Raw genomic sequence first — 27,563 nt, 5'->3', positions numbered from 1 at the left:
CTTTATGGGATACCACATGCTGCTGTCAGTGAGCATTCAGTTTCTCCAGTTCTTACTCATCTCTCACCTCCATGCTGCTCATTCATATCAATTCTATTGTTTATAGAAATCATGCAATCATGGTTACCATTGTCTTGCTGCTTTCATCACACACACACACATGCACACACACACTCATGCACACACACACTCATGCACTCACTCACACTTTTTCTTTCTTGTGTTAATTCTAGTTTACTGTACTTGCGTCACACACACAAATGCAGGACTTATGCAAACAGATTGGTCAACCTGGTAATGCTTAGCGGAACCACAAGCCCTGCTGCATAGCCAGTTGCCTGCAAAATACTTTGCATAATGTCAATTCCCACTGTGCGTGGTATGTGTGCAATTTTTTTATATCCGATGATTTATTATGTCGGTGTTCGGTATATCAAGATTTGACTATACTACATTGCAGGGCCTGCAAGCCAACTTTGTACTTCATGCTTGCAACAGACCAGACCAGTATTCATTCTCATAGAAGTGCAGGCTCTGCGCTTATGAAAGGTTTAAAATGTGACAGTTGTAGACGTTATTAAAAAAAAAAACTGAGCTGTGCTTGAAGAAGAAATTATGCATCTATGTTGCATGGAAAGGGGAGTGTAGTCAATAATTCTATGGTATTTCACCTGCTCAGCATGCGTGATATTAAAAGGAGGTAAGATTACAGGCACTGACCAAGCCGGACATAATGCACATTGCAGCTGCATTGACATACTGTTGCATCGTTTGTCTGGCATGCATTTTGTGTTTTCTTTCAGCTGCTTGTTTCTCATGATGTCTCGCTCTTCATTGAGAACAATGCTGGTCAAACAGCATGCGAGATGGCAGACAAGGCTGGCTTCAAGAGCTTGGCGGACTACCTCGAATCAAAGATGGTCTTTTCTGTAAGCAGAATTTCACAAAATGTAATGATTAGCACACTTTAAGGCTTTTTGTGCACTGTAGTGTTCAAATTTCTGATTTTAAAACAAAAACTGACATGGGTAAAAGAGCATGAACAGGTTGGGTTGAATTTAATTTCCATTGGGAGGTACTTTTTTTTCTGGTAGCTGAGTGAAATCTCTGACCTCATTGTTATTCAGTGTGTATGTCCATGATGTGTGTGCAAGAAGCACTGGCTGGCCTAAAGTTTACTCATTGAACCTGTTGGGCTGAAAATTGACTTCATCAACTTACTGTAAGGAGTGAGCTCATACCCCTGACACACGGGCAAAACTTAAGTCCTTTCCAGTAAACCCCTTTTGCTACTCTGAAGGACCCTTTGCAGAAAGGAATTGCACCGATGACACACGGCACCGCACTGAACTTCTTTAGGTGGTTCCTCAGATGAACACCGCAAGAAAAATAGCATGGCTGTGAAAGCCACAAGAGAGAAAACATTCTTAAAAAGCTGCGTATTTAATTACACTTAGCTGCTGTAGAACCTAAAAATATGTTTATTTCATTGTTTATGGCTAATAATGCGTGTAGTCATTTATTTTATTTGCGTTTTTGCATTGTTAGCAGCCATTTAACTTGGTCGAGCAACTATGTGCAGCTGGTGTTTTGCTGTGCGTGCTGTTTATTCTGGTGATGCCCACGTTTCTGTCGTCCCTTTCTTTGTGCGCGCGGGCGTAACGCGTTTTATTCAATATGTTATTCCAACAACTGTGGTTTCTTCTGGGTGTTTCCTGCGGGCGCTGATTGTGCAGTCTCCATCTCGCGATGTGAACGCACCACATGCGCGCAGCAAACGCCGTCGACACTGCCGGAATTCAACATGGTGGCACTAGCGACGTTATGCGAGCGTTTGAGAGTATAGCTAGAGGAAATCTTCACTATTCGACAAATTGTATTACCGCTAACAATGAAAACATTTTCGCAAGGTAAAAAAAATACCTATGGGCACCGTAGTTGTGTGGCAGGTTTCCTTCTACTGACGAGTTGTGCACGCTGTGGGCGAGAGTAACTCCTTTTCCGCTCGAAAAGTAGTTGCGCGATCTCCTTTCCCGAAAAGGAACTTTGCCGTAAAGGAGATACTCCTTTGTCGTGTGTCACTGCACTTGAACGCCTTTACGGTAGATGTTCTCTTACCTAAAGGACTTTAGAGTGCCCGTGTGTCAGGGGTATTACTTACTGTTTGTCACACAATAAAAAGCAATCAAAATGTCATTTGATCACTTAGATGCTTTCCTGTTGACTGCACATGCTTTAAAATCCTGTCAGTGCCCCCTTAAAGTGCCTGTTGACCAGAAATGTTGCCTTAGTTAGTGCCACACATTCTTACACTGGCACACATAAACTAGTCATTTGTAAGCACATAGTCATTTTTTTTTTCATTAAATTTTTAACTATGCTGTTGTGATGTTTGAGAATTTGAAACACGTAGCATTCAGCCAGCCAAGTGTTTAGAAATGTGCACCTCAATGAAATGGCACTATTTAAATTGTGTGTGGGTAGCTTGCTTCTACTTCCTTTAGCTATTGAGACCTTTCTTGCAAAAGTTGAATGGAGATGGACTCCAAGCTTGGGATGCCAGAGTTTCAACTAGAGCTGGGCTAATGACTTGGATGATTGGTAAATGCTTTTGTTGTGCTTAGTTTCTTTTACAAATGAAACAGACGAACTTGGATAATCGAGAAGAAGCAGCATGATTTCTTGAAATGTATTGTGCACATGTTTGGGGGTAGTTTTTTGCAAGCAAACAGAGACAAAAACAGGCAGAGGAGTTTCAATTGGAGTGTAATATTGACGACAAGCATTAGTTTAGCAAGTGGACTTATGGAATTCCTTTTTTGGTTCCTTCAAGCCTCAATGTTTCCACTCCCAGCCTTTAGTTTAACGCGGAAACTTTTAGTTGTTTGTCATGTATAGACGAACATGGGTGTGTTTTGTTTGTCTTTCAGAGCTGTGTTACTATCAGGCCAAAGGACAAAGACCCAGCACTTGAGCTTGATAAGGTACTGAAACTTTAATCTCGTGTTGTTCGTCCTTCTGAAGTAGGGTGCTTGTGTACATTGTCCCAGTGCTGCTTTCCACTTTGCTTTGCGAGAGTATGAAGCAAGGATATCTTTTTTTGTCCTTGTTTGAGGAGACGAAGGCCGTATACAGATCTCGATATTGCCAAGATCGTCTATGAGTGAAGGCAAAATATCCGATTTGCATAGTAGGTGGCTGTCAACTATATTTGTTCTTGCTGATTTTGTTCTAATATAAAGAAATGCTGCCAGTTATCACAGGTGCATGTTACCTTTTCTTTTATTATTATTTTTTAAACATTTTCTTGAGTGCAAAGTGTTTGGGCTTTCTCTTGCTTTTTTGGCATTTCTACAATTCATTAAATGGTTCCCGAGAGTTATTTATGTATGGAATGAAAGAATGCAGATCATTGCTCAAGCATCACCTTTTTGAAGAAGCATATCACAGAGCACTGTATGTATCATTGAAGCATTTTTGATTGTGAGTTACCCTTCTCTCAAGACACAGCCTTCCTTACCGATTCATATCCTCCATAGGTACAGCTACTTTATGCTGACTAGGCACTGTACATGTTTTCCACTACGTCTGAATGATTGCATTCCTGTCTCCTTCTCGGCAAATTCCATCTGATGTTATGACTGCTAATATAACCACAGCGGTGATAAACTTTTTGAGCAGAAATTTAGGCATTAGTGCAAATGACTTCATCTGTGGTACACTCCCCCTGTGCAAGCAGATAAGGTTAAAGGGTTTCACAACACTGTGCTGCGGAGTGTGTCTGGTATCCAGGGAGTCTGCTCACAGATCTTTTCCAACAGAAAGATTTTAAACGTGCATTGTATGAATCTGCAGTTATCGGCAATCAAATGCTGGCACTGCCATGCTCTTACAACCTTTTTCTCCTTTTCATCTTTCAATCTGCTTAAAGCTGTGTGTGTGCGCCCACATGTAACAACATCCATCTTAGTGTCAAGCTTTTGCATCAACCTGACGTTGTAGTTAAGGGGATGTACTTCCATCACAACACCTCATCCCTCAGCCCTAATGTTGGCACAGTGGTATAATTTTTTGCCTCCAGGTGGTGCCACCATCTTAATAGCCCTTTAAGGATAATAAAAAAACAAAAAATGCAGAAAAAATGGAATTTTTTTTCTTATGCAAACAATTCTGATGATCATGTGAAGCAAGGCCAAGTGAAAAAATTGTCAGAAAAGCAAAAGTTCATCAGGAAAAAAAAAAATAAGCACACTTTTTTAGCACTGTAATGATAGTGGACTTCACTGCACACATGTGGGTTTCACTAGACGCATTGAATTTTCTTATTTACATGTTTCAACAAAACTCACTGTATTGCAAAACTGTTCTCACTCGAAGAAGCTGAGCTCTTCGAATCACCATGCTTTTCTTTCTTATTTTTAACACAACTTAAAGCATTCTCTCGTTCCTCGGAGGATGCTATTTTTTAAATAGATGGCTGGCAAAAAAAAAAAAATAATAATTACACTGTTCACAACTTTACTCTTCAAAGGATCTTTCCAACATCTGGTGTTTACAACAAACACCGAGCAACAGACAAGCCAACATTGTCTTGAAGGCTGTAGGCAATGTACAACAGTGCTAAATAAGTTGGGCTCGTCATCTGTCTTTTTTGCAAGTACATGCTTGATGAGCTGAGCTCTTCCGTACGGAAAGAGTTAACTGTGACATGATTTCACTTTCTTCTCTTCATCTACGAAGGGCACTGCTTAGTTATGACGTCTATGGAAATATAGCTAGTAGCCATTGTGTTTATTCTTGCATAACTGTCAGGAAGAGAGGTGATAGGGTTTTAAAATGAGATTTACAATAGAGCAAGTAGGCTCTTGAGCAAAGCTGTGGGCTCCCAGCTGAACGTACAAGGAAAAAGCTCTGCTCAGATGTTCATCTGAGTCTTATGCAGTGTCTAAGCAAGTTTATTTGCAATGTTTAAGAAGTTGCAGGGTGCAACTCTGGCAAGCCATTGTGCTACAAATGCATGTGGGACCAGTGTGAATGGTACCTGAGGTCTTTATTTCTAGATATCTGTGCTAGCTCTCCGCTGTGCACTGTGGGTTATGTGCATCCAGCTCCTCTCGACCTCGCTTTCCCAGCTGATATGCCTCCATGCATATCCTCCATGCCTGTCCAAAGTGCTTTCGTTTAATTATACATAAGCGCACATGCACACACGCACAGTAAGCACACACTACCAGAGGACCCTTGTTCTTAGCTGAAAGTGAGTTATTACTGTGCATAATTGTCTGAATTTTCACTTTAAGCTACCATACAAAAAGAAAGCAGTGTGAACAAAGGGTGTTAAGCAGAACCGTTAGAACATTTGTACTCATACATGTTCGAAATATTGCAAAGGATGCAGTTTGGTGGTGCATTTCACTGATTGATTACATGGGCTTATTGCCTCGAAGTCCCAATTCCTCTGAACAATAAGAATTGTTGCAGTAAGGACTTTGTATCAGCTTTGACCACCAAGGGTTATGAACATAAATCCGAGTGCACAGGTCTTTCTACCTTTCACCCCCATTAGAACACGTCACCACCTGAAATTGCGAACCTTCAATCATGTACTCAGCAGAAGCAGTGGCGTCTTTTATTGAGATGGCAGACTCGGAAGTGTGCAACATCAAGCATTTCTTATGATTTTTATAGATTACTAACTAAAAATTCAACATCTCTTGTTAAGTAAAAACAGCACGTTAACATTATGTTCTGGTCTTTTGCTGCTTTTGTTTGCAGGCTAATTCAGAATTTGTGCTAGAGCAAATGTTGTGGCTGAGTGCAACTGTGTATGTGGTTAACGTTACACTTTTTTTGCCAGGCGTACGATGGTTTGCGGCCCCAGGACCTGCAGGAAGCCAAAGATCTTCTTCTTGTTGAAACATCTGATATGCTCCATGTGCCTTTGTTCACAGCAGAGGCACTTCTGCGATGCCATGGTACGGACTATTTCAGCACATCCTGCTGGCATCAGTTCTTTATAAAGCTCTATATGCTTAACCTTATTTTATTCAAAAATAACGTGCTGTATGCACTCGGAATAGTAGGGGAGAGATGTTAGTAGAATTCACAGAAAGGAATAGATAATGAATGCCTTCTTCAGGAATTGCAGTAACAGGAAGGGAACCTGGAAAAGCCCTATTGGAGAAACAAAAAATTAAATCAATTTCAGACTTTCCGCCTACCCCAACATAAGGCAGGATGTAGAAGTGTTTGGTAGGGTAAAAGGCAGTGGTCATAGATTAGTGAGATGTAGGATGGCTTTCAATTTGAAGAGAGAAGGAGCAAAATTAGTCAAGAACAGGCCAACCTAGGCACAGTAAGGGCAAAAGTAGATGAATTCATGCTGGTGCAGATATGCAGGTTTAGAACAGGAAGATGAAAACATAGAGGTAATGAATGAAACCATAACTAGGCTGATTTCAGAAGCAGCAATTGAAGTGGGAGGTGAGGCACCAAGGCAACCAGTGGGGTAGCTCTCCCAAAATACAAAGGACCTACTAACGAAATGACAAAGCAAGAAAGTTTCTAACTCAGAGATCAGGTAGAACTAGCTGAACTGTCAAAGCTGATAAACAAAAAGAAAGCAAGCAATTAGAGGACGCAGTAAAATATGGCTGCAGCATAATATAAGTGAGAAGAAAACTTGGCATATGTGAATATCTTAGAAATATCTATAGAGATTCCACAGCTACCTTGTTTCTTTGCAAGAAAAGCAGAAAATTACCAATCAAGAAAGGGACCAGGCAGGGATAATGACCACGCAAAGAGTGATGGAATGAAGACACGTCTTCAATGCTATTCACTGCATGCTCAGAAGTATTCAAGCTCTTGGACTGGGAAGGTGTGGGAGTGAGGATCAACATTGAATATTTGAACAAACTGGGGTTTACAGATGACATCGTCTTTTTTAGCAACACTGGGGATGAATTGTAACAAATGATTGAGGACCTTAACTGAGAAAATGTAAGAGGAGGGCAGAAGATGAAAAAATCTCAGGACACCTAAGCACTTCTTACGAGTTGTGAATGCGAAAGCATTAATGTCCATTTGAACGCTGTTGAGCGCCGTTCAAGGGGAATTTAGGTGCAGTTTCGCTGCTATGGACGCTGCTGTCTTTTTCACTCAATGGGCCATTTGATGCTTTCGCATCAATATGCAGGAGACAAAGGTAATGTTCAATAGCCTGGCAAGGGAACAAGAGTTCAAGATCGCCAGTCAGCCTCTAGAGTCTGTGAAGGAGAACATTTACCTAGGTCAATTACTCACAGGGGACCCTGATCATGAGAGGGACATTTACAGAATAAAATGGGTTGGAGTGCATACAGCAGACATTGCCAGATTCTGACTGGAAGCTTACCACTATTGTTGAAGGTGTACAATACAAGGCGTACAAGGTGTACAATCAATGCATTCTACCGGTGCTAACATATGGGGCAGAAACTTGGAGGTTGACAAAGAAGCTCGAGAACAAGATAATGACCACGCAAAGAGTGATGGAATGAAGAGACATTATTACCTCTGCCCTTGGTTGCTGTGGGGTCTCTTCAACCTTCCTCTTAGGAGGAGGGTGTACTGTGGTGACCCTGCTGTTATCTGTGCTCTTCGCTTTACGCTCCAATTTCCTCAGTACTGGTGGTGTTTGCTTCAGGCAACTTTTAAGCTGTTTAATTTCTTTCATTAGCTGTTTCTTATCTGTCGTTAGTTCCTCTACTTTCCTAATTAATCTTTTGACAAAAGCGCAGTCAAGGATGGCAGAAAACTAGGTGGAGTAATGAAATAAGGAAATTCGCAGGTGCAAGTTGAAATCAGCTTGCGCAAGACAGGGTAGATTGGAGATTGCAGAGAGAGGCCTTCGTTCTGTAGGGGACATAAAATAGGGTGAGGATGATGATGAGGATGATGATGAAGCACTGGTTACACTGCTGTGGGTTGGTGCCTGTAGGGGCATTTTGCTGAAGTGATTGTCATGTCACTAATAAATGTAAGGAACAGCAACTTTTGCAGAGAGAACAAGCTCATGACCTCTTAAGCAATTTATCAACTAGCTTCTGCTGCAATTGTACGAAGGGGCGGAATTGATATTTTTGTGCCTTTGTCATAATAAAGCTTTTAAAGATAAAGTAGCTCACTGTTACATGAGCGTCTGTGTGTGAATTAAAATGCCTATAAGATGGGCAAATGTAATGTCACTTTGAGCAAGTTAATCAAAGTACGGGGTCAGTGCTAATTCTGAAATGAGCATTTTCGGTAATTTCAAGAGTTCTAAGTTGTCCCAACTTGTGGAAGCTGCTATTCTTCCTCTGCCAACGGAAGCCGCGTGTTCTTTTTTTTTTTTTAGCCACTGATGCTAGACCAATGCTCTGCTCTTCTAAACACCCAGCCTGTCAGTTGGGTTTTGGATGCAATGCCCTCTTGTTTTTGCTAGTTATAATTGATCACATTAGTGTTATTTTCAAATATTGCCTAAATTAACAGGTACTATATAATGTGCTGGTAATTTACCGATTGACAGTGGCATCAATCCCAAATGACACTTTCCTTTGCTGTTTAGCAGTGCACCATCAAAGTTACACTCATTGCGGCGAAGTGCGGTTGCTCAAAGTATCACTAAATTTTCCCATCTGACTGGTATATTACTTTCGTCAGGTGCCTTAGACTGTCATTACACTCTCTGTGCTTTTCTGATTTTTTTCTAGTGTCCCTTGCCTTGTTTTGAATATGCACAAAGCTACAGCTCTTACAGTATTGTCTTTAGAATAGTGTACATGCAATGTTCTAACTTGAAATAAATACTTTCATTTCAGCATGTTACATATTGTAAAATGAGTGAAGGAGAAATTTTAATGCAAGGAAATTTTTTCGCTATGGCCTGTGGAGGGCTGAAAACTCTAGTGTTTTAGTGAGCTACAGGAAATTTACAGTGAAATTTTTGCATTTTGGCAATTTATACCTTGTATTTAATACCGCAACTACCATTGCACATACGCTGCTCAAATACGGGATGCCAGATCTGATTTTTCAGTTTTGGAAGCTGAAATCGCTCGAAAAAAGCATTTTGGCAACTATACACGTAGTGCACTGCCTAGAGGCGCCATTGTTGTCCACCTAGTGGACACTTCCAAAAGTACGCTAGCGCAACACGGTAAAGAAGCGGCAAATGGCACTCAGAACTTTAGCCAAATACCTTTAAGTTGCATGCCGCATTGCAGATGAACTGAAGAAAACATAGGCAGGCCGTGATCAACTTCGTCGCTTACGCGTGTAAACATGATCGAGTGCAAAAAACACCGACACCACAAAAGAAAGCATGAGAACAATAAGTTTCCCGCCGAACGGCGCCAATCCATTGCTACTGTAGCTCCCGCCGATGAGGATATGTGGGGAATGATTATAACCATATCACCGACATGTTTTTGCCAGTATTTGAGCACGCCACCATGAAATAATTCTTCTTTGACATGCCTCGTAGCTTTGGTCACCAGACACATTCGAAGGGTATTGCTTATTTTGCGCTGAAAATGTGAATGAAATGAAGAAGCATGATCAACGACGCAGAAAACTGTGGCACGCGGCTGCCTCCTTTCCCAAGAGCACCTTGCAAGGCCGCCACCAGACGTGCATTCATTGGTGCACACTACGTCTATAATAACCTGACCTGTGTTCACTGATCGTACCATTTTGCTTCAGGCTTAATGATGACAGTTGTTGGCACATACTAAAAAAAGTTAGATACATTGATGTTTGCTTTTATTCAATTTGTGCCTTGTAGTTAACACCACAACTACCATTGCACATACACTGCTTTGAGATTGCGATGCCACAATTCATTCCTCAGTTTTGGAAGCTGAAATTGCTTGAAGTAAGATCCTGACAACTATAATAATGTGATGCATGTTCACTAATCGTACCATTTTGCATCAGGTTTAGTGATGATAGTTGTTCACACATACCAAAAAGAAAGTTAAGTATTGATGTCTGCACCTTGTTAACATTGGCACATTTTGTGTCTTGGTGCAGACTGGAGCCAGGTGGCTCTGCTGGAGGCGTGGGTCCAAGACCCAGTTGGATGCTGCCTGGCTGCAGGGGTACAGCCAACGACGTCAGCAGTGCATGCATCTGAGCGCAGTAATGATCCTGTGGTGACTGAAGAGTACCAGTCGGGGTCTCTCAACTCATCCTCACCTTCGACACCTAGTGGGCCACAGGGCCGATCGCCTGCTAGGTTGCCTGTGCGTTTCAAGCTATTATGGATGAAGTAACTTGTGAGAATTTGTAAGAAGGATTGTGTTATGAAAGTGGCCAACAGTTACTGAAAGCAATGATACCATAAGGAAACTTGGAGGTGTTTTAGTTGCACAGGGATGTTATGTTTATTTGTAGTATATAGAACTGTTTAATACCATACCTGTTTAATAGCCATACCTTCAACTAGGGAGAAACCCTTCCCCTCTTTTATTTTCATACCCTTAGCCATGGGAGGGGAACAGAGCTGTCTTGTGAATAAAAGAAGAAATCTGAATAAGTCGTACTAAACTGTATTCCTTGTATGGCTGTGCATACCATGCCAGTATTACTCTTCTCAGCCTGTACATGACCCTCACACAGCCTTAATTTTGTTGTGACTAATAGGCTGGCTTTCTTGAAGACATCTGCAGTTATAAAAGAAACATTGCATCCTTAAATAATAGCTATACCCTAGCCCTTTGTACAAAATCCTGGAAAAAATATGCAAATTTTATGCATCAATATGTAGTTTTTAATGTGGAGGGGGAGAGAAAGGTAGAGGTAAAAACCCCTGAATTTCCCATGTGATACTTTCCCATTTGAGCAATGGGAGTGGCTCTCCCCCATTTTGTACTTGGAGTGTTTATGCATGTATGTATATATAATATGAATTTGAGTGCAGGTAATTTGAGTGAGAATGTTAAGTATATTGCCACTCTTTATGGGGGTGAACCTGAAGCACCCCTAAGACTGCACGTATCATCTGGAATGTTATCAAGTTTTTTTAAAATAGTTTTGTCTGCTTCACAGAGCAGGCAGGCATTGTGCCTTTGCTGGGGCTAGCCACTTATTTGCTGTCTTTTTTATTGCTTTATGACCTTTTTTTTTATACAGATCGAACAGTTGCAAATTGCATGCAACTGGCTTATATCGCCTAGTTGTCTTAATTCCCTAGTAGGCTGACAAAAGGATATCCCTGCACTTGACTGTGCAAAGGTGTGCAGGCGCGTAACATTAGTCAGTTTCTCTTGCAGCAGTGGGGTATTCTGGAGCCTGTTATATCATTGATTTTCTTTCTATTTTTTCTTCTTCTGTTGATTGGGGTAAATTGGGAATGCAGCTTCATGTTTATTGTATGCTTAGAAACTGTTATGTTTGTCACGTTTTTTTGTTGTTTTTCTTCTATTTAGTTGGGCTTCAAGCATTTAACCTAGTAGTATGTTTTTTTTTCTTTGTGTATGTTGCAGTGCAACATCTGCTCTGAAGTGGTGCACGAGCCTGATCCTGTGGTTGTTCCTTGTCAGCATGAGTTCTGCATCTCCTGCTGGCGCAGGTAATACTAACCACTCCTCTCTTTTTCATTATTTTTTTTTTTTCGAACTTGAGCAAGCTGAGATGCTGTAGAGCCCATGTACTCGGCATCACCACTTGGGATGCTGTGGTTTGATGGTTGGTGGAAGGTCATTGAAATAAAGAGCAGCACACAAACGGTATAAGGAAGGGAGACAGACACTGCGTTGTGTTTGTCTTTATCTCTCTCTCTTTCTATCTCTTCTGTTGTGCTGCGCGTAATACCTCACTCTGGCAGGCTTGCGGTGCAGCCCAACGTACCTAGGAAATGTTTATTGTGGAGAAATACTTTGGACAAACCTGTGTGCAGCTCAGTGCAGGGAAAGCGCAGTTTGTCATATTGGCAGCGACTTAGAATGTATTTCAAGCTTGTCTTAGAATTGGCTAAATGACAACAAGAGGAAAGATAATTGGTGGTAACCGATGATGGACACTCTTCTACCAACTTGATATAGATAGATGTTTGCTATCTTCTCATTTGCTGGAAACATGATGTCACATTCCAGCACCAGGTGTTCTTGCTGCATTTTTGTTGTTTATTCACTGCTGCACTTCTGGCATTTTCTGAATTATTGGTGGTCAAGAAGCTACAATGTGCACTAAGACCCGTAAATAACGGCCAGGTGTGAGCTGTGGTGTTCTGTGTAACAATGACTGTCTCTGTCACTTTGGTGCTTCTAACTGCTCTTTTTTTTTAGAGTGCAGCTCTTAATGGCCTGTTCCTGTGGCGAGTGTTGGCAGTGCCGGTATAACTGAGCTAATGAGCTCAACAGCAAAGGATGCAAGAGTGAACACGGAGCAGCAGATAAAAGTTGCGAGCCACGAATGGCGGAGACCAATGAGAGCAGCCCCTTCAGTGATGTTTCATGCGGTTTCAACTGGTTTAATGTGGACCCGCCTGACCCGTCGATGCGTACTCGTATCTGGTCTCAGCTGGACCCCTTGTTTTGTACTATCGACTGCTTGTGTCGGCTGTCACTAGCGCTTGTTTGGTTTGCTTGGTTTGGTCTCGTTCGCGCTTGTTTTGGTTTTCATGGTTTGTGATTGCTTTGTAATCTGATTGTATGTGCAATGCGAATTGTGTAGTACTTTCTGGTAGCCAAGTGGCACTGGCGATTACACTGGAACCTTCGACGAGTCATGTATAAAAGCTGACGTGCTTGACCCGCAGGTTAGATTTTTGACGATTGCTGACTCTGCTACATGTCTCTCTCAATTTCTTTGCCTCAATATATCGCGCAATGAAAACACTTGTAGAGGTGCGCTCGAATTGTTCATTAGGGTGTGTCATAATCGTCAGTAAACTTTTTTTTTGTGCACACTAGTTTACACTGCACATAGCTTGCTTTCTCCAAGTTCTTCATGTTTTTTCTAAACCTGCTTACCCTTACTGCCATCCTACAGCATAGCTTGCTACAGCACTCCACTAGCAGTTTTTTCCACCAAAGTTCTTGATAATGGCATCTTGTTAATTCCATTGTAGTTAACAAATTGTCATATGGAGGTTCATATTTCATTTTGACATGATTTACTTTAACTCACATTAATCAAGAATTTAATGTGGGATGTTGAATTTGAAAGTAGCAAAGTGGCTGCGCTTTGTAGCGCTGCCAAGTATTGGAGTTAAAATTTCACCAGGCCTATAGGCTGATTAGCTAAGCTCAAGTATACTTCTGTTTCCTGCCCTCTTGTGTAGCTACCTCACAATCAAGATTCAGGAGGGGGACGTGCATAGCATTGTATGCCCAGCTGTTGGCTGTTCTCAGCTTGTTCCTGTGGACATCATTGAGCATATTGTCAGCGCTGACATGGTGCGCCGATATTTGCAGTTTGACATTGAGGTGAGTTTCGTATATATGTTGTGTGTCTCATCAACTCTAAATTCATCTTAAAAATTAAATTAAATTACATTATGGGGTTTTACGTGCAAAAACCATGGTCTGATTATGAGGTGCACTGTAGTGGAGGACTCCGGAAATATGGACTACCTGGGGTTCTTTAACGTGCACCTAAATCTAAGTTCACGGGTGTTTTCGCATTTCGTCGTGGCCAGGATTTGATCCTGTGATCTCGTGCTTAGCACCCCAGCACCATAGCCACTAAGCAACCACGGTGGGTCTAAATTTGTTGAGGGTCAGCTCCAATTATAGAGGAGTTTTATTGTCCAGCTGAGCCACTGACAAAAGGATGTCCTCGCCTTTCTCATCTCATGACCTGACCTATGCGAAAAAAGTATTGGTGGAGATGCTGCATGACAGTGATCAGCAATGAAGGTAACGCTACAGATTACCCCCCCTTCGCAGAAGAAATGTCCAAATTAAGGCTATACAGTAAAACCTAGTTAAACTGTACCCGCTTAAACAGTAGTTTCATTTTAAAAGTAGTAAAGTCAAATGCTCGACTCAGCGGCTATTGAACATAATGTGTTTTGTATCCACATAAACCATACCAGCTCATTGCGTGCATATCGGTTAACATGTGGTGTTTCCACTTTTCGTCGCACAAACACGGCGGTGCGTCGTCTCCATCAGGTGGCCCAGCCGAACAACAAGCCTCAGAGATCAGAACAACTGCCTCCAAGCACCCTGTACGTTTGCGCATGAAGCCACCTCAACATCGGCATCAATTTATCACGTCAACAACAACGGCTTCATTCCAGAGAACGTTGTAGCGTCGTGCAAGCAAGGACTCGCATCATGCCGAAGCTCAGATAAAAAAAGACGCCGGGTACTCAGCATAGAAATAAAATTAGACATTGTTCGTGCTATTGAACGTGACATGAAAAAGTCGGCACTGGCACTTGACAGGGATCTATTGTCACCTACAGTGTGTGGCATTCGAAATGCAAAGAAGCGCTCAGCAGCGCTGCTGCCACCGCAAAGAGATGTCAGCTACGAGGTTCCACTTTTCGCCATCGTTGCCTCTGTTGTTATCGAAGTGTCGCCCAGTGACAGTGATGAGGACAACACGAAAAGCAACAGCATGGGCGATTCAAGGCCGACAGTGGCAGAGGCTGCGCATTACATCAGCCTCATGAATGCAATTGTCGTGACAAGAACAGCACCCTGCAATGAAAAAGGTGCCCCGCGACTTCTGCAATGCTACCATGCTCGTGCAAGGAGAATATGCGACGCCAACGAGGAATCTGCCATGCGAGTGTTTGCCGAGAAGAGGAGGCTGGCTGAATAGCTGGCTCGCAGCTTCAGTAAGTTTGAGGTCGCTGTCGTCACTGCTAGGCCACTGCGGCATCAAACGAAAATAACACTTTTGTCGCACGAAGTGAATAAATAAAATACTACATGTCTTTTTCCCCTTTCATCGCGCTCTCTCTGATTTCCGGTTTTGACAGGTAAGTGGGCAATCTCATGCTATTTCGGTTAAGCAGTACTACTGTTTAGTACGTGCTTTTTCCGAGCTCCGGCGAACTACAGTTTAATGAGGTTTCACTGTATAGCATGTATGAAGCTGTGTAAATGGGGTACAAAATGGCCAATGGGCATTCTATGTCACGATTGGAATTAACACTAGTTGGGCCTATGATATGTATTACTTTGGTACATTGACCTAGCTCTTATCTAACATGCATCTTCGTGAAACTAGCATGCTTGGGTTGAAGACATTATGTTACTTCTCTACCATCGTGACAGGCCTTTGTGGAGAGCAACCCAAACTTTAAGTGGTGTCCATGGGCTGGTTGTGGGAGGGCAGTGCACCTGCCGGAATCTGTGGATCCACCTCCACTGCGCCTCCCAAAGTCTGCTCCTCGAGAGCCCATGTCACACTCTGTGGATTGCGGAAACCGGCACTACTTTTGCTGGTAAGATCTCTAAGTGCCTGCTTTAATTTGTTGATCTGCCATTCCTTATGCATGGTTCGATTCTGTTCAAGCTGGGTTCTGGCCGTAGTGACAATAGACCGATCTCGCAATGGATTTCGCTGTGCCACAGCTGTCAAAAGGTATGCTGGTAAGGATTGCTCTTAGTGCACCAAAGGCAACTGCGGTTGCAGGCACATTTCTTCTATGTTTTGGACTAAAATCATAATGATTGAGCTTAGTTGTTATGATAATTGCAAGAAGGTGCAGATAAAAATTCCACAAACAGGAGCGTGGTTTATATTCATAATCCTCTGAAACAATCCACAATGCATTTATCGTATTTACACGATTGTAAGTTGACTCAAAAGTAAGTCAAGCCCCTCTGTATGGCATGTCGGGAGAGATAGATAAACTTTTATCGAACGGGTGAAATGTTCTTTGCCCTTGGTGGGCAGTTACCGTAATTATTCGGATCTAGGCCGATAGTTTTTTTCAAATAATCATATTCCAAACTCTAGGGTCGGCTTAGATTCGAGGATTTTAAAGAACGCGCCAGTTTTTCATTCAAACTGCTAAATATGGTGCATAGCTAGCGCCATCTAGAAAAGTCGGTATTGCAGCCGCTACTAGCCATGCCAGCAGCCAACCGTACACAAGCGAGGTTGCCATTTTGACCTGTGTCGTGTCGGCCGTATCGGTGTGCGGCGTGGTGTTATCGCGATGGCACCAAGCAGGACATGCCACTACAGTGCCGCTTTGAAGTGAAAAGTTGTAATAGCTGCAGAGGTATCGCCGAACCTTCAAGCCAGGCGGGACTTCGGCGTCGACGAGAAAAACGTCCGTCGTTGGAGGGGACAACGACAGCAGCTCCTTGCGTGCGCCGCAACGAAGATGGCATTTAGCGAACCAAAGAAAGGCCGTCACGCGAAGTGGAGACAGTTTTGGCTGACTTTGTATGGACGCAGAGAGCAGCTGCCCTTCCAGTGACAACAGAAGTGCTCCATGCGAAAGCTAGGGAACTTTCGAGGGAGCAAGGCCTAACGCCAAAGGATTTCATAGCCAGCCGGGGCTGGCTTCAGAAATTCAGGAAGCGCTTCAGCTTCAGCCTCCGATGTCGCACTTTAATTATCCAGAAGCTTCCAAGCGATTTCGAAGAAAAGCTTATGGCTTTTCAGCGCTTATACGTGCTGCGAAAAAGAGAAGCGGCAGGCTACAACCTTGGGCAAATCAGCAATGCCGACCAGACGGCTGTGTATGTTGGTATGCCAGTGGCATACACTGTGAATGAAAAGGGTGCCAAGGAGTTGAAGGTGCGCTCTGCGGGCTACGAGAAGCAGCGCGCAGCTGTGATGCTGTGCTGCATAGCTGATGGACATAAACTCCCTCCTTATATGATATTTAAAAGGAAGACGCTGCATGCTTGAGAAACTTTCCTAAGAAATGTCATTGTGCGGGCAAATGAGAATGGGTGGATGACGGGTGCGATGGGAGAAGAGTGGGTTAAGATTGTGTGGCGATGGCGTCCAGGAGCCCTTTCGACAAAGAACTCGCTCCTTGTCGTCGACTTTTACTGTTGGCACTTGACCGACAACGTGAAGGCTGCGCTCACCCAAGGGAACACGGACCTCGCTGTCATACCGGGCGGCATGACGGGCCAGTTGCAGCCACTTGATGTCTGCATCAACTAACCTGTCCAGGATCGTCTGCTGAAATATTACACGGACTGGTTGACTGACGAAGACCACATGCTAAAGGTAACCAGCTGCATCAAGGGTGTATTGCTATCACAGCTGGCGGGCTGGGTAGCTGCAGCGTGGGACGACATCCCAGGTACTTTGATCGTGCGCGCCTTTAAAAAGTGCAGCATATCTAATGCGCTTGACGGTATCGAAGATAGTGCACTGTTTGAAGGTGACAAGGAACACAGTGGTGAGTCTAGCAGCGACGATGTTGAATGAGCTCTGCACATTTAGATTCAATAAATGCTGCTTGCATTTTGTGAATGCTGTCCTCGCTTTTTGTTCAGCCTACATTCGACGTAATATATATATATATATGCTTCGGACTTTAGGGGGTCGGTTAAGAATCGGGGTTAGCCTAGATTCAAGTAAATATGGGACTTCATTCTAGGAAACCGTCGGTCCAGGCTACTTGCAGAGAAGAAAGATTAAAAAAATCAAATAGAAGGTCATACACTTGCGCGTATTATACAATGAAAATTTATTAGCGCCTGGACTACTCATCCACACTTGTGCCATTCTTCTCACTAGTGCTGCCGTCGTGATCGCTGCCGTGGTCCCACAGCATGTCGTCATCCAGCAAAATTCAGCACTTCACAAACAACTGCACTACAACATTGCATGGAACGACTGCCCATGACAAGTGCACCAAGCCGCACACAGCCGTTAGGAAGGCTCTTTTCAAACTCCTGGTTGGCATGCGCCCACAGCTTACCTCTAATAGTCACTTATTGGCCCTGACCAATCGTATTTCAGTGATGTACACTGCAATAATGGCCTCCAGCTCTGGAAAGAGGCCTGTCTTTGGCCCATAAAAGTCTTTCTGCTTGCTGTCACAGCTGAAAATTCTGCTGCGCTGCAGCCGTCACTTCTGCACCACCTGTTACGAAACATTGAACTTGCAGCCCGCCACGCATTTGTGTGTCTCTTCTGAGGAAAGAATCGCAGCCCGCTTGAACGTTGCCAATAACAAAATGCTTATCAGACATTGAGCACTCGTGGCGACTCGTGGAACAGTACAGTAAAACTTGGCCAGCAGTCAAGTCGAACGCGTCAGACAAAGAGTCAAAGAACACGTTAGTGGTGACAGCCTTTCCATTAACTATCGATACTCTGGAAGCTTCGCGATTCAGAGTGTTCGTGCTGGCGCGATCGGAACAGCGGCCCTTTCATCAGGTATCGAAGTGTGTCTGTCCACAGTAAAGGTAAAAAAAAGAAGAGAGGAGTGAGCAAGTGCACGAAATACCTAACGCTACAGGTAGAACCGTAGAACAAATTAGAAATGTAATTGTTCCATAGCGTTCCTGATATCTTGTTTGTGTCGCCTTTATTGGCAGTGCCATGCTTTGGTTTCAATTTTAAGTCGACCTCTCCCCCCCCCCCCCTCTCAACATGTGTTAAAAGAACGGTAGCCAGGGCATTCTGCTGAAGGATGCCTAGAACTTAAGTAAGGTGAAAGAGCAGCGAGGGCTACCGATACTAGTGCACTGGCAGCACAGGTGTGCATGCACTCTGATTGTGGTGAGATCGGTCTGGTGAGAAGTATGTATAAACTAGTTCAAGTTGCTTTTAAAATATTACAGAAGCCTTTTAGTGATCTTGGAACTCTTAAAATGAACAAGAAAGTAAAGAAAGAGTTGCTAACCTACTTGCAAAAGTTGGGGTTTGTAAACTTTTGGCGGCATGGTACACCTTCTCCATGAGTTTAGACAGACTTTTTCCTTTGCTTGCTAACAGGAAAAGTCTATAAGAAAATATGCTACTCTTTGCCACATAATTTAGATCTTTTGGTTGGCCAACGAGAATAGACGGACTTGCAGGTGTCATTATGGTAGTAGTAGTTCATTTGACTTCCCAGCAGACTGGTCAGGTTGGCCTAGTTAGTGGGATTGCTAGTTGAACAACCCCTGCCACAGTGAAATCAATTGGCCCGAAGCAGGTGTTCCGTGCTACAAGTCGACACCCACCGGGATGCTCCCATGCAACTTCCTTGGATAGCATCAAACCAGAGTGTGTGGGTGGCACAGATATGATGTGGCAGAGCGTCAGTGGTGAGGCCGAACTTCCCTAGCCCAAGCCCAAAACTCTTCTTGCAGGTGATCACATTGGACCCGTTTGGAAACCTAAGTATTCATGCACACATTTGGATGAAACTTACAAGACGTTTCCCAAAAAATGCAGCTTATAATTAACAAGTAAAGTCATACCTCGGTATAAGAAATATGGATATGAGAAATTATCAGACATAATGAAGTAAAGGTAATATGGATGTCGCGCAGCACACTCTCGATCACGATCAAGCCTGATCGGGCTCAATTTCTTTTGTTGCAATTGGCTTTTTTGTGCAAACTACAGGAGGGAGCCAGTCATGGTTGAGAATTTTGATCTGGATCAGGCTCGATTGCGATTAAAAGGGGCCTTGTGACACCAGTGTTAAATGTTCCGTGATGGTATCGGTGTGTAACGAACATATACTTACAACGGATATTGAATATAATAAAGGTATATTCATGTTGAGTGCGACTTTGTTGTACCGAGGTTCGATTGTGCAGGATAATCGAAATGGTCAGAAGTCCTAAAGCTAAATAAGCATGAATTATGTAAGTACTAGTAGTTAAATATAACGCAGCAGAAGCAACAGTAGTTGAAGAAGTAGGAAAGCTGGTCAAGTTGAGTAATCATTTATACTGTATTAAGCAATCCAGGTCTGATATTATTTTACGGTTCCTGTTCCAAGCATGACACTGTTACAGTCGATCCCAGATATATTAAACTCAGATATATAATATTATTGTCTATGTCAAACAGTTGTAAAATCCTCTTGAATGTCCCACGCAAAAGTATCGCAATTTACTTACTACATGTACCTTGAACTCCTGTTCACTACCGCATTCGATATATCAAACGCTGTGCCATATCAAGCCCTTGCAAGATCGCTTCTCCTAATTGAAACAGGATCACTTCTTGCGTCATCAGAAGTGTTTAGGGCCAATGAAATTTAAACGGCATTGTTTTAAGAAGATTATGGTGTCAAATGAGCGACTGAATCTGAAGGGCAGTTGGTGCCGTAGAGGAAAAATATGCGGATCCTACGCACTGTGGGAATCAATGTAAGTGAAGCTTTCAATGCTGTTCAATTTGATTGACAATTATTAGCAGGGATGTTGATGGCAAATGTTGAATTTCTTTAACGTTTAGTCCAGTTGCAGTTGCATCTGCCTTTAGCCCCTACATCCTAGACCTTGTATTGTCTAAATAAAGCATTCAAACAAATAGAGAGTGGGGAGTTGATGTTAAATGTTTCCTTACGTGCATCACTGCTGTTTGTCTGCGTAGTGCACAGAACACACAAAGGAAGGTGTTTGCTTCAGGTATTGTTGTGCGCCATACTTCATAAGCTCTGGGAGGGTTGAGCATATTCATTGCCTCTTAGGCACATCACATTGTGGCAGAAGTATTAAACTTTAATTGAATTATGGGGCTGTACGTGCCAAAACCACAGTCAGATTATGAGGCATGCCGTAGTGGCGAACTCAGGATTAATTTTGACTCTGTGGTGCTCTTTAATGGGTCCCTAAACATAAGTGCATGAGCGTCTTTTATTTTGGCCCTGTAGACATGCATCTGCCGCGATCAGTATCAAATTCGCGACCTCGAGCAATGCCATAGTGGCAAAGCTACTGGGGTGGGCACAGAAGTGCCTACCGCTTCCATGGTATTGCCTAGGCCCTACGGTGTTCTATAATGCGGCTCTGCTTCTGCACGCCCTGCGTAAGTTGTCCGCTTGACAAATTTGCATGGTGTTTATTTTTGGGAAATAGCAGAAACATACCGTACCATACCTTGAACTTGAATTGATTCCGTTTGCCCGAAACCGCTGTAGTGTCTATATAGTAACGTGTCTATATAATAGCGGATGCCCTACTGGAGATGCTTCACCGAAGGGTTTGTCTTCTTGTAGACAAGGACTTTCTGTGAATGGCATTTTAGGATTCTGCGAGCGGCCAAAATGAATCGCAGCCCGACACCAATGTGGATAGATCTTTATAGTGCAGTTTGGATTTAACAAAATCACCACATGCCTCATCTGCAATTCGTGGAAAGATGCATTGCGGCAGTGGAAAGATGCAAGTGGCGTGCAAGACTCAACGCTATGCGATTCGTGGGTCGACACTGAACATGTTTCATTCGTGCTCACATGGTTCCTTACACATGAGTGAGAATAGACTCGGATGTTCAGCAAGCTGAAAGCCACTTTCGAAACTAACAGCTTGTGTAGTGTTGGTAGTCACCGATGCAGAGGCTGCAGGGAATGGAATGGAATGGAAAACTTTATTCACTCTTTAAAGGTTTAGCGGGTCGAGGCCGAAGTCTTCATTCTTGAAGCTTGAGTCCTCTTCAGCCATGGATGGGCCCCTAGTCCAGGGCTCCACTGAGCCGGGCCGCCTCGCACGCGTGCGCTATTAGAGCTCTTTGAGTCTCTAGCGCGCGGCTGGTGAGCCAGCTCTCCCATTGCTCCGCACTTGGTGTTTTGTGTTTGCGGAATGCCTGGTTTCTTGTACACTCCCATGTAATGTGGTATAATGTTGGCTTAGCTCCACACCACGGACAGGTTGCGCTATACTGCGTGGGGAACATCCTACTTAGTAGGTGTAAGTTTGGAAAGGTGCCCGTTTGCAGTCTCCGCCATCCTGCGGCCTCCTCCTTTGTTAATGCTTTATGTGGTGGCGGATATTGATATCTTAGACCCTTATAGAGGTTTAATAGCTCTGAATAGCTGTTCCTGCAGTTGATCTGTGGCCCCTCTGGGGTGGTTGACGTTCCTGCTCGGCTGGTCATCCCTCGAGCTAGGCAGTCCGCCCCTTCGTTGCCCCTGATCCCTGCATGGCGTGGTATCCAGATAATGTTATGTGTGGGTTCTCCCTCAGCGATTGGAACTCTGCTGAGGATCTTGAGCGCCGTGTTACTTATTCTGCCTCTTATATAGCTCCGGCACGCCTCTTGTGAATCTGTTAGAATATTGAGCGATATTCCTGTTCTATAACCTTCTTCCGCTGCCAGTGCGACAGCAATTTCCTCTGCCTCGGTTATGTTAGCCACCTCGGCCGTGAGTCCTGTGATTAATTCTCCTTGATTATTTACTACTACCGCTGCCGCGTTGTTTTTGTGTGCGTGCTGCAGGGAAAAAGGTTGAGAACGAAGGGGCGTACCGGTCGCGAGGCGTCAGAAGCGCTGAGCGGCACGCAAGAAGAGATGTGTGGGCATTCTTAAAGGGCTATCGAGAAGCACGGATGACTGGTTCCGAAACCAGGCATAACAGTCTGGCTCATTGCCTACGTATGACGATCGGTCGTTTAAACGGTGTATTATTGGTATTGTAACAGACTTGCGGCTGAGCACATTCACGAGCGACTTGCAGTACATATGTGCTGATGTCAATGCGGTGCATATTTGCTAATTTGCTAAATTGCTAAATTTGCTAATTTGCTTCTGCGATGCAGCTATTTCTACCTTACCTTGAATAAAAACGTGCAATGAGCACTTTGACCCATGCAAGGCACACTGTGGTGTCGCATCTGGGCAAAGCAGGCTTTTAGGTTTAGTCTTTCAGTATATCAAAGACCATTCTGCAGAACGAGCGACTTGGGATGTTTGTGTGCAAAAAAATAAATATGTAAACTTTTGTTCGTTGAACGGGCCCATGGAGAAGAAAACTGGTAATTCCCGCTTTTCATCTTCTAGGGATACTGGCCGAGTCATGCGTAGGTCTCGAATAAGTTTCAGATAGGTATATTTTTTACTTGAAGTTATCGATATACAGAACTGTTTCGTGATACCCTTTGAGTTCGATAAGGTATATGGGATCGACTGTATAATGAGCTTTGACTATATGAAAACCTTCCACACCTGTCCAACTACAGTTCTGTTGCTCGTTGCTTCTGATGGAAATTTGTGCTCTCCATTTAATGTTTGATTGCTTATGGCATGGTATTTTACTTGTGCCATGTACCTTTACATCATTTGCAGGGAATGCTTGGGCCCAGCACATGCACCTTGTTGCTGTGAAAAGTGGAAAGAGTGGCAAAAGAAAGTGGCGGAGGCTAAACCTGAGGAATGTGCGTGGCAATATAATTTCTTCATTATTCTTTATTGTATACGGGTTGTTTACTTGGTTTATATGTTGGTACTCACATTTTTCTTTTCTTTGATTAAATAGTCCTTTTTTTGTATGTGCGCGTGTGTGTGGTCATAGCTAGAAAAGAAATCGGCAGTTTCACCTGAAGGTGAAGAACTGAAAGTGATATCAAGGTTTAGTGTTGCACTGAAGGAGTCTGAGAATGCTGGCATGACGCCTCTCTGGTGCGTGAGATGGGACCTAATGAAAATCGTCAGGGTTTGTCAGATTCCCAAGAAAGGCTTACATAGATTTAGCTTAACTTTTACTATCCATTGTACTCATACCAGTGTATGATGTGGTATGCACAAGGGTGCTCGGCAGGAATGCTAATATGTGTGCCCACAACGCTCATATGAGCCAGGAGAAGCCAGAATGCCGCCCTGGCTCCAACAGAGCAGATTTAGTGGATCGTGGCTGTTGCAGCCGAATGCATGTCTCTGGAGACTTTAAGCACTCTACAGGTGGGCCACACATGTGCATCGCAACCATCGGCATGCCGCTGGCACTGCCGGCGCCATTAATGTGCCTCGAGTTACCTTGTAATTGCTATCGCAATAAGACAAAAACAAAGTGGTTTCTTGCAGAGTCTCAGTGTGCTGACAATCGCACTTTGTTGCTCTTTTGGTCTGTTACCTAAATAAATTTTTTTTCGTGACAGTAAAGAGTGCCTGCAGTCGTACTGAAGAAGCTGCGAATTGCCTCTGGATGGTCACAAATTCAAAGCCATGCCCCTGCTGCAAGTCTCCCATTCAAAAGAATGAAGGATGCAACCACATTAAGTGCTACAAGGTTGGTATGGCAGTTCCCTCTGTGCACTGCTCTTGCTGACAAACTGTGCAGCTGCTGCACAAGGAGTTATTTTAATGTGGGTGCCATCAAAAACTGCCTTTCTCCTAGACTATGCATGTTGTCTGCATTGGAAAGATGAATTCTGAAGACTGCACATGAGCGGTTTGGAGTTATTTGCTTGATTTCTGCACGTTTCGTCTTAAGCAATGTGCATATTTACCTTTCTGGGTGCTAGCTTGCATGTTTACGATGAAAAACCACATTTCTTGGTGATATTAAGTGTGCATGATTTTTTTTTAATAATAATTTGTTTGCTATTAGACAAATATGCACCTTACGTTATATTTGAGCTCACAAGCAAGTTTTTGTGATACCTGATGCATTGGTGCAGTGACTGTGGTGCTGTGCTGCTGACATGAGGTTGCGGCTTTGATTTTGTTGTCTGCCTACTAATGAGGTTAAAATGCAAAAACATCTGTGTTCGAAGCCCCTCTCCCCACTGTGGTGTCCCTCACACGCCTTTGTTTAGATTCTCGACGTTAAGCCCCACAATTTATTTACTTTTTATGATATTTGTAAATCCATGGCTGTTTACCTCCTTTGAGGGTCAAAGGCATAAATATAAAGTGCTGCGAATAAGTCTCAAATAATCAGGGCCGCATATTTGCGACAATGCCTGTACGTTTGAAAAACACGCCAATTTTTCAACTCCCTCTTGCCCAGTAAGTTCTGCCAGCCCATGCGGATATAAGAAATTCTTTTTTTGCTCCGCAGTCTCTTGGTTTTAATTCCACGGCTTTGCGCCATCGCGCTGGGGACTGCTCGTGCATTCGAGCATGCGTGGTCGTGCGCTGGTTAGTTTTTATTTCGTCTCATGGGCTGTTTTCATTTGTCGGGCTTGCAAAAACTCTTGCTAACTTGCTTCTAACCTCTCAAAGGGTCACTGCTTGATGGTCGCTCATTTATTGCTCACAGGAGTGCGATTACATCTGTTCACAGGTGGGTGCTGGCATGTACAAATGATGCCACCATATACGAAATACCAATGATGCTGCCATGCTTGTGTTTCTTTTCTCCTGAGTCGCAAAAACTGACTGCCCCTACTGCAAATTTCAGACTTATCTTGTTTTTCTTACAGGCTCACAACCATAGTTTTCCTGCATGCACTTGCACACACAGGTAAATTACTCTGTGGACAGGTGAACTACTGCCTAAGTACCAAATCAAAATGTACAGTTAAAACTCAATGTAATGAAGTTGGTAAAATTGTAAGTTTGCTTCATTATATCAAAATGTTGTTATAGTATAGAAATTTGATCTTTTATGCAAGTAAGTACAGTCGCCAATGGATATTTTTTTGAACGGAAGGGGCCACAATACTTTCCGGCAATCACAGAAAAGCAAACTTGAATGAGTACAAAAAAAAGTCATTTTGAGTTTCACAGTTGGCTTTAAAGGATACTGTTTCATGCCATGTCAACAATATCATCACATCGGCAATACGAAGCGAAGCCAGCCATGCTTTCGTGACCCCAGCACCTTATACTGTCACCCATACTGGGACGACGTTATCATGAAAAGCGCCGGCAACGGGGAGTGAATGCTTTGTCTGCCTTTAGCGTCAACCTGTCTTCGAAACTCGAGATGACGCAGCTGCCAGCACTAACTGTACAGGAAGACAGCGCACGACGCCAAGCCATCTCAGCTCTCCCAGTCCTTGCACACATGCCAGATTACCTCTAAAACAGGGCACACAGGCTCTGTGTGCGCTGAGCCACTCAATAGCCATAAGCTGGAAAAGGAGACATGCGCCAACCTGCCTCCCTACTCCCTCCAACTGCTGCCTGTGCGCATGCTTGATCGTGTCATTGTGAGGTTGCTTCTCTCTCCTCTTTTCCCTTGCTTGCACAGGATGACAACCCGCCGTGGTTGCTCAGTGGCTATGGTGTTGGGCTGCTGAGCACGAGGTCGCGGGATCGAATCCCGGCCACGGCGGCCGCATTTCGATGGGGGCGAAATGCGAAAACACCCGTGTGCTTAGATTTAGGTGCACGTTAAAGAACCCCAGGTGGTCAAAATTTCCGGAGTCCTCCACTACGGCGTGCCTCATAATCAGAAAGTGGTTTTGGCACGTAAAACCCCAAATATTATTATTATTGCACAGGATGATGGTGCTCATCAAGCCACCATCCTTCTCGGCTTACCTTTGCACTTAAAGCATACAGCGTGTGGGGGGACATTATACGGAACGTGCTCTGCTTTGGCAGTTGCTCTTGGTGGTCGTGAGATCTGAGAGGTGCTTAGCAACCAGTCTCATGTAATTCAACCATTTGACCAGCATCCGCGGCAATTTCCATTTATTGTCTCGGTATACCTTTGCCGCAACAGTAAAATTTCTTTATGTTGAAATCGTGTATAAACACACTTCATATTTTGAAGTTCAAAGTGCATGGTGTTCTTTAAACAAGAATAATGACAAGAAGGAAGACAAATACTTCATTATATTCTAAATTTACTTCGTTATCTTGGAAATTTCTTTGTATTGAGGCTTAATTGTTGATTCCTGCATCATCGTCGTCGTCGTCATCATCATCAGCATCATCATATTTTATGTCCACTGCAGGACGAAAGCCTCTCCCTGCGATCTCCAATTACCCCTGTCCAGTGTATTCACTTTTTATTCTTATTATAAGTATTTATGCAAGCCCATCTGTATGTATGAATAAAAAATACATGTTTACCTATGAAAAATATTTTTATCACTTTATGGTCACCCTATACAAAAATTGCAGCAATTTTTTTTAAAATAGACTGCTCTAAAGATTTTAAGTCTGCAGTTAAAAGAAAACGACCCTGAGGGATCGCACTGGGTGAAAAAAAAAATTTACCTTCAAAAGATTAAGTTGAACTGAGGACTGTAGCAGAACGGTAAAATAGCAACAAGTATAATTGCATTTACTCAGTATCACGTTGCTTATGCAAAGGCATTGCCAGACCTACTCGCATGTTGGTCGAATTCTCCCTATTGTGGATTTAGTTCTCCTATTGTGCAGGTTGCTTCAGTCTTTTGTTTCTTTTTTCTATTGACTAATAATAAACAGTTACACTGTCAGTATCTTTCAGCCCTTAATCCATTCCAAAGTGTAAGGTGGGTGGCTGTGGGTATTCTGTGCATTAAAGACAGCTATATTTTCTTTACAAGATTTGTTTAGCATCTCTATATCAATGGCTCATGAAGCTGAATGCACACGGGCTTTCAATGAGAACTAGAAAGTAAACCAAATACAGGTTTCCCAGAGTATTTCATATTCATATAACCTTATCATGTACTAACTTAAGTACGGAATTTATCTATAAATGGCACAATATTAATTATAGCCGAACCCACTTATAAACAATATACCGAATATTACAAAGAGCAGTCACA

The 27,563-nt window shown here is 43.3% G+C and overlaps 1 protein-coding gene across 2 annotated transcripts in view; it reads left to right on the top strand.

The window, feature by feature from the left end:
- LOC135906937 (ankyrin repeat and IBR domain-containing protein 1-like) overlaps window positions 1-27,563 on the top strand; it is a 75,160-nt gene that overhangs the window by 13,274 nt on the left and 34,323 nt on the right. For both annotated transcript variants that reach the window (XM_065438560.2, XM_065438561.2), the window contains exons 4-12: window positions 804-929; window positions 2,931-2,984; window positions 5,858-5,975; window positions 10,057-10,268; window positions 11,511-11,596; window positions 13,310-13,454; window positions 15,261-15,430; window positions 23,197-23,285; window positions 24,006-24,136. In XM_065438560.2, coding sequence (XP_065294632.1) covers window positions 804-929; window positions 2,931-2,984; window positions 5,858-5,975; window positions 10,057-10,268; window positions 11,511-11,596; window positions 13,310-13,454; window positions 15,261-15,430; window positions 23,197-23,285; window positions 24,006-24,136 — 1,131 coding nt within the window. The remainder of the gene's footprint in view (window positions 1-803; window positions 930-2,930; window positions 2,985-5,857; window positions 5,976-10,056; window positions 10,269-11,510; window positions 11,597-13,309; window positions 13,455-15,260; window positions 15,431-23,196; window positions 23,286-24,005; window positions 24,137-27,563) is intronic.

Source organism: Dermacentor albipictus, chromosome 1, assembly GCF_038994185.2.
Source record: "Dermacentor albipictus isolate Rhodes 1998 colony chromosome 1, USDA_Dalb.pri_finalv2, whole genome shotgun sequence".
Lineage (NCBI taxonomy): Eukaryota > Metazoa > Arthropoda > Arachnida > Ixodida > Ixodidae > Dermacentor > Dermacentor albipictus.
The sequence above is the reverse complement of the archived record's forward strand: the minus strand, read 5'-3'. Positions and strand labels throughout refer to the sequence as shown.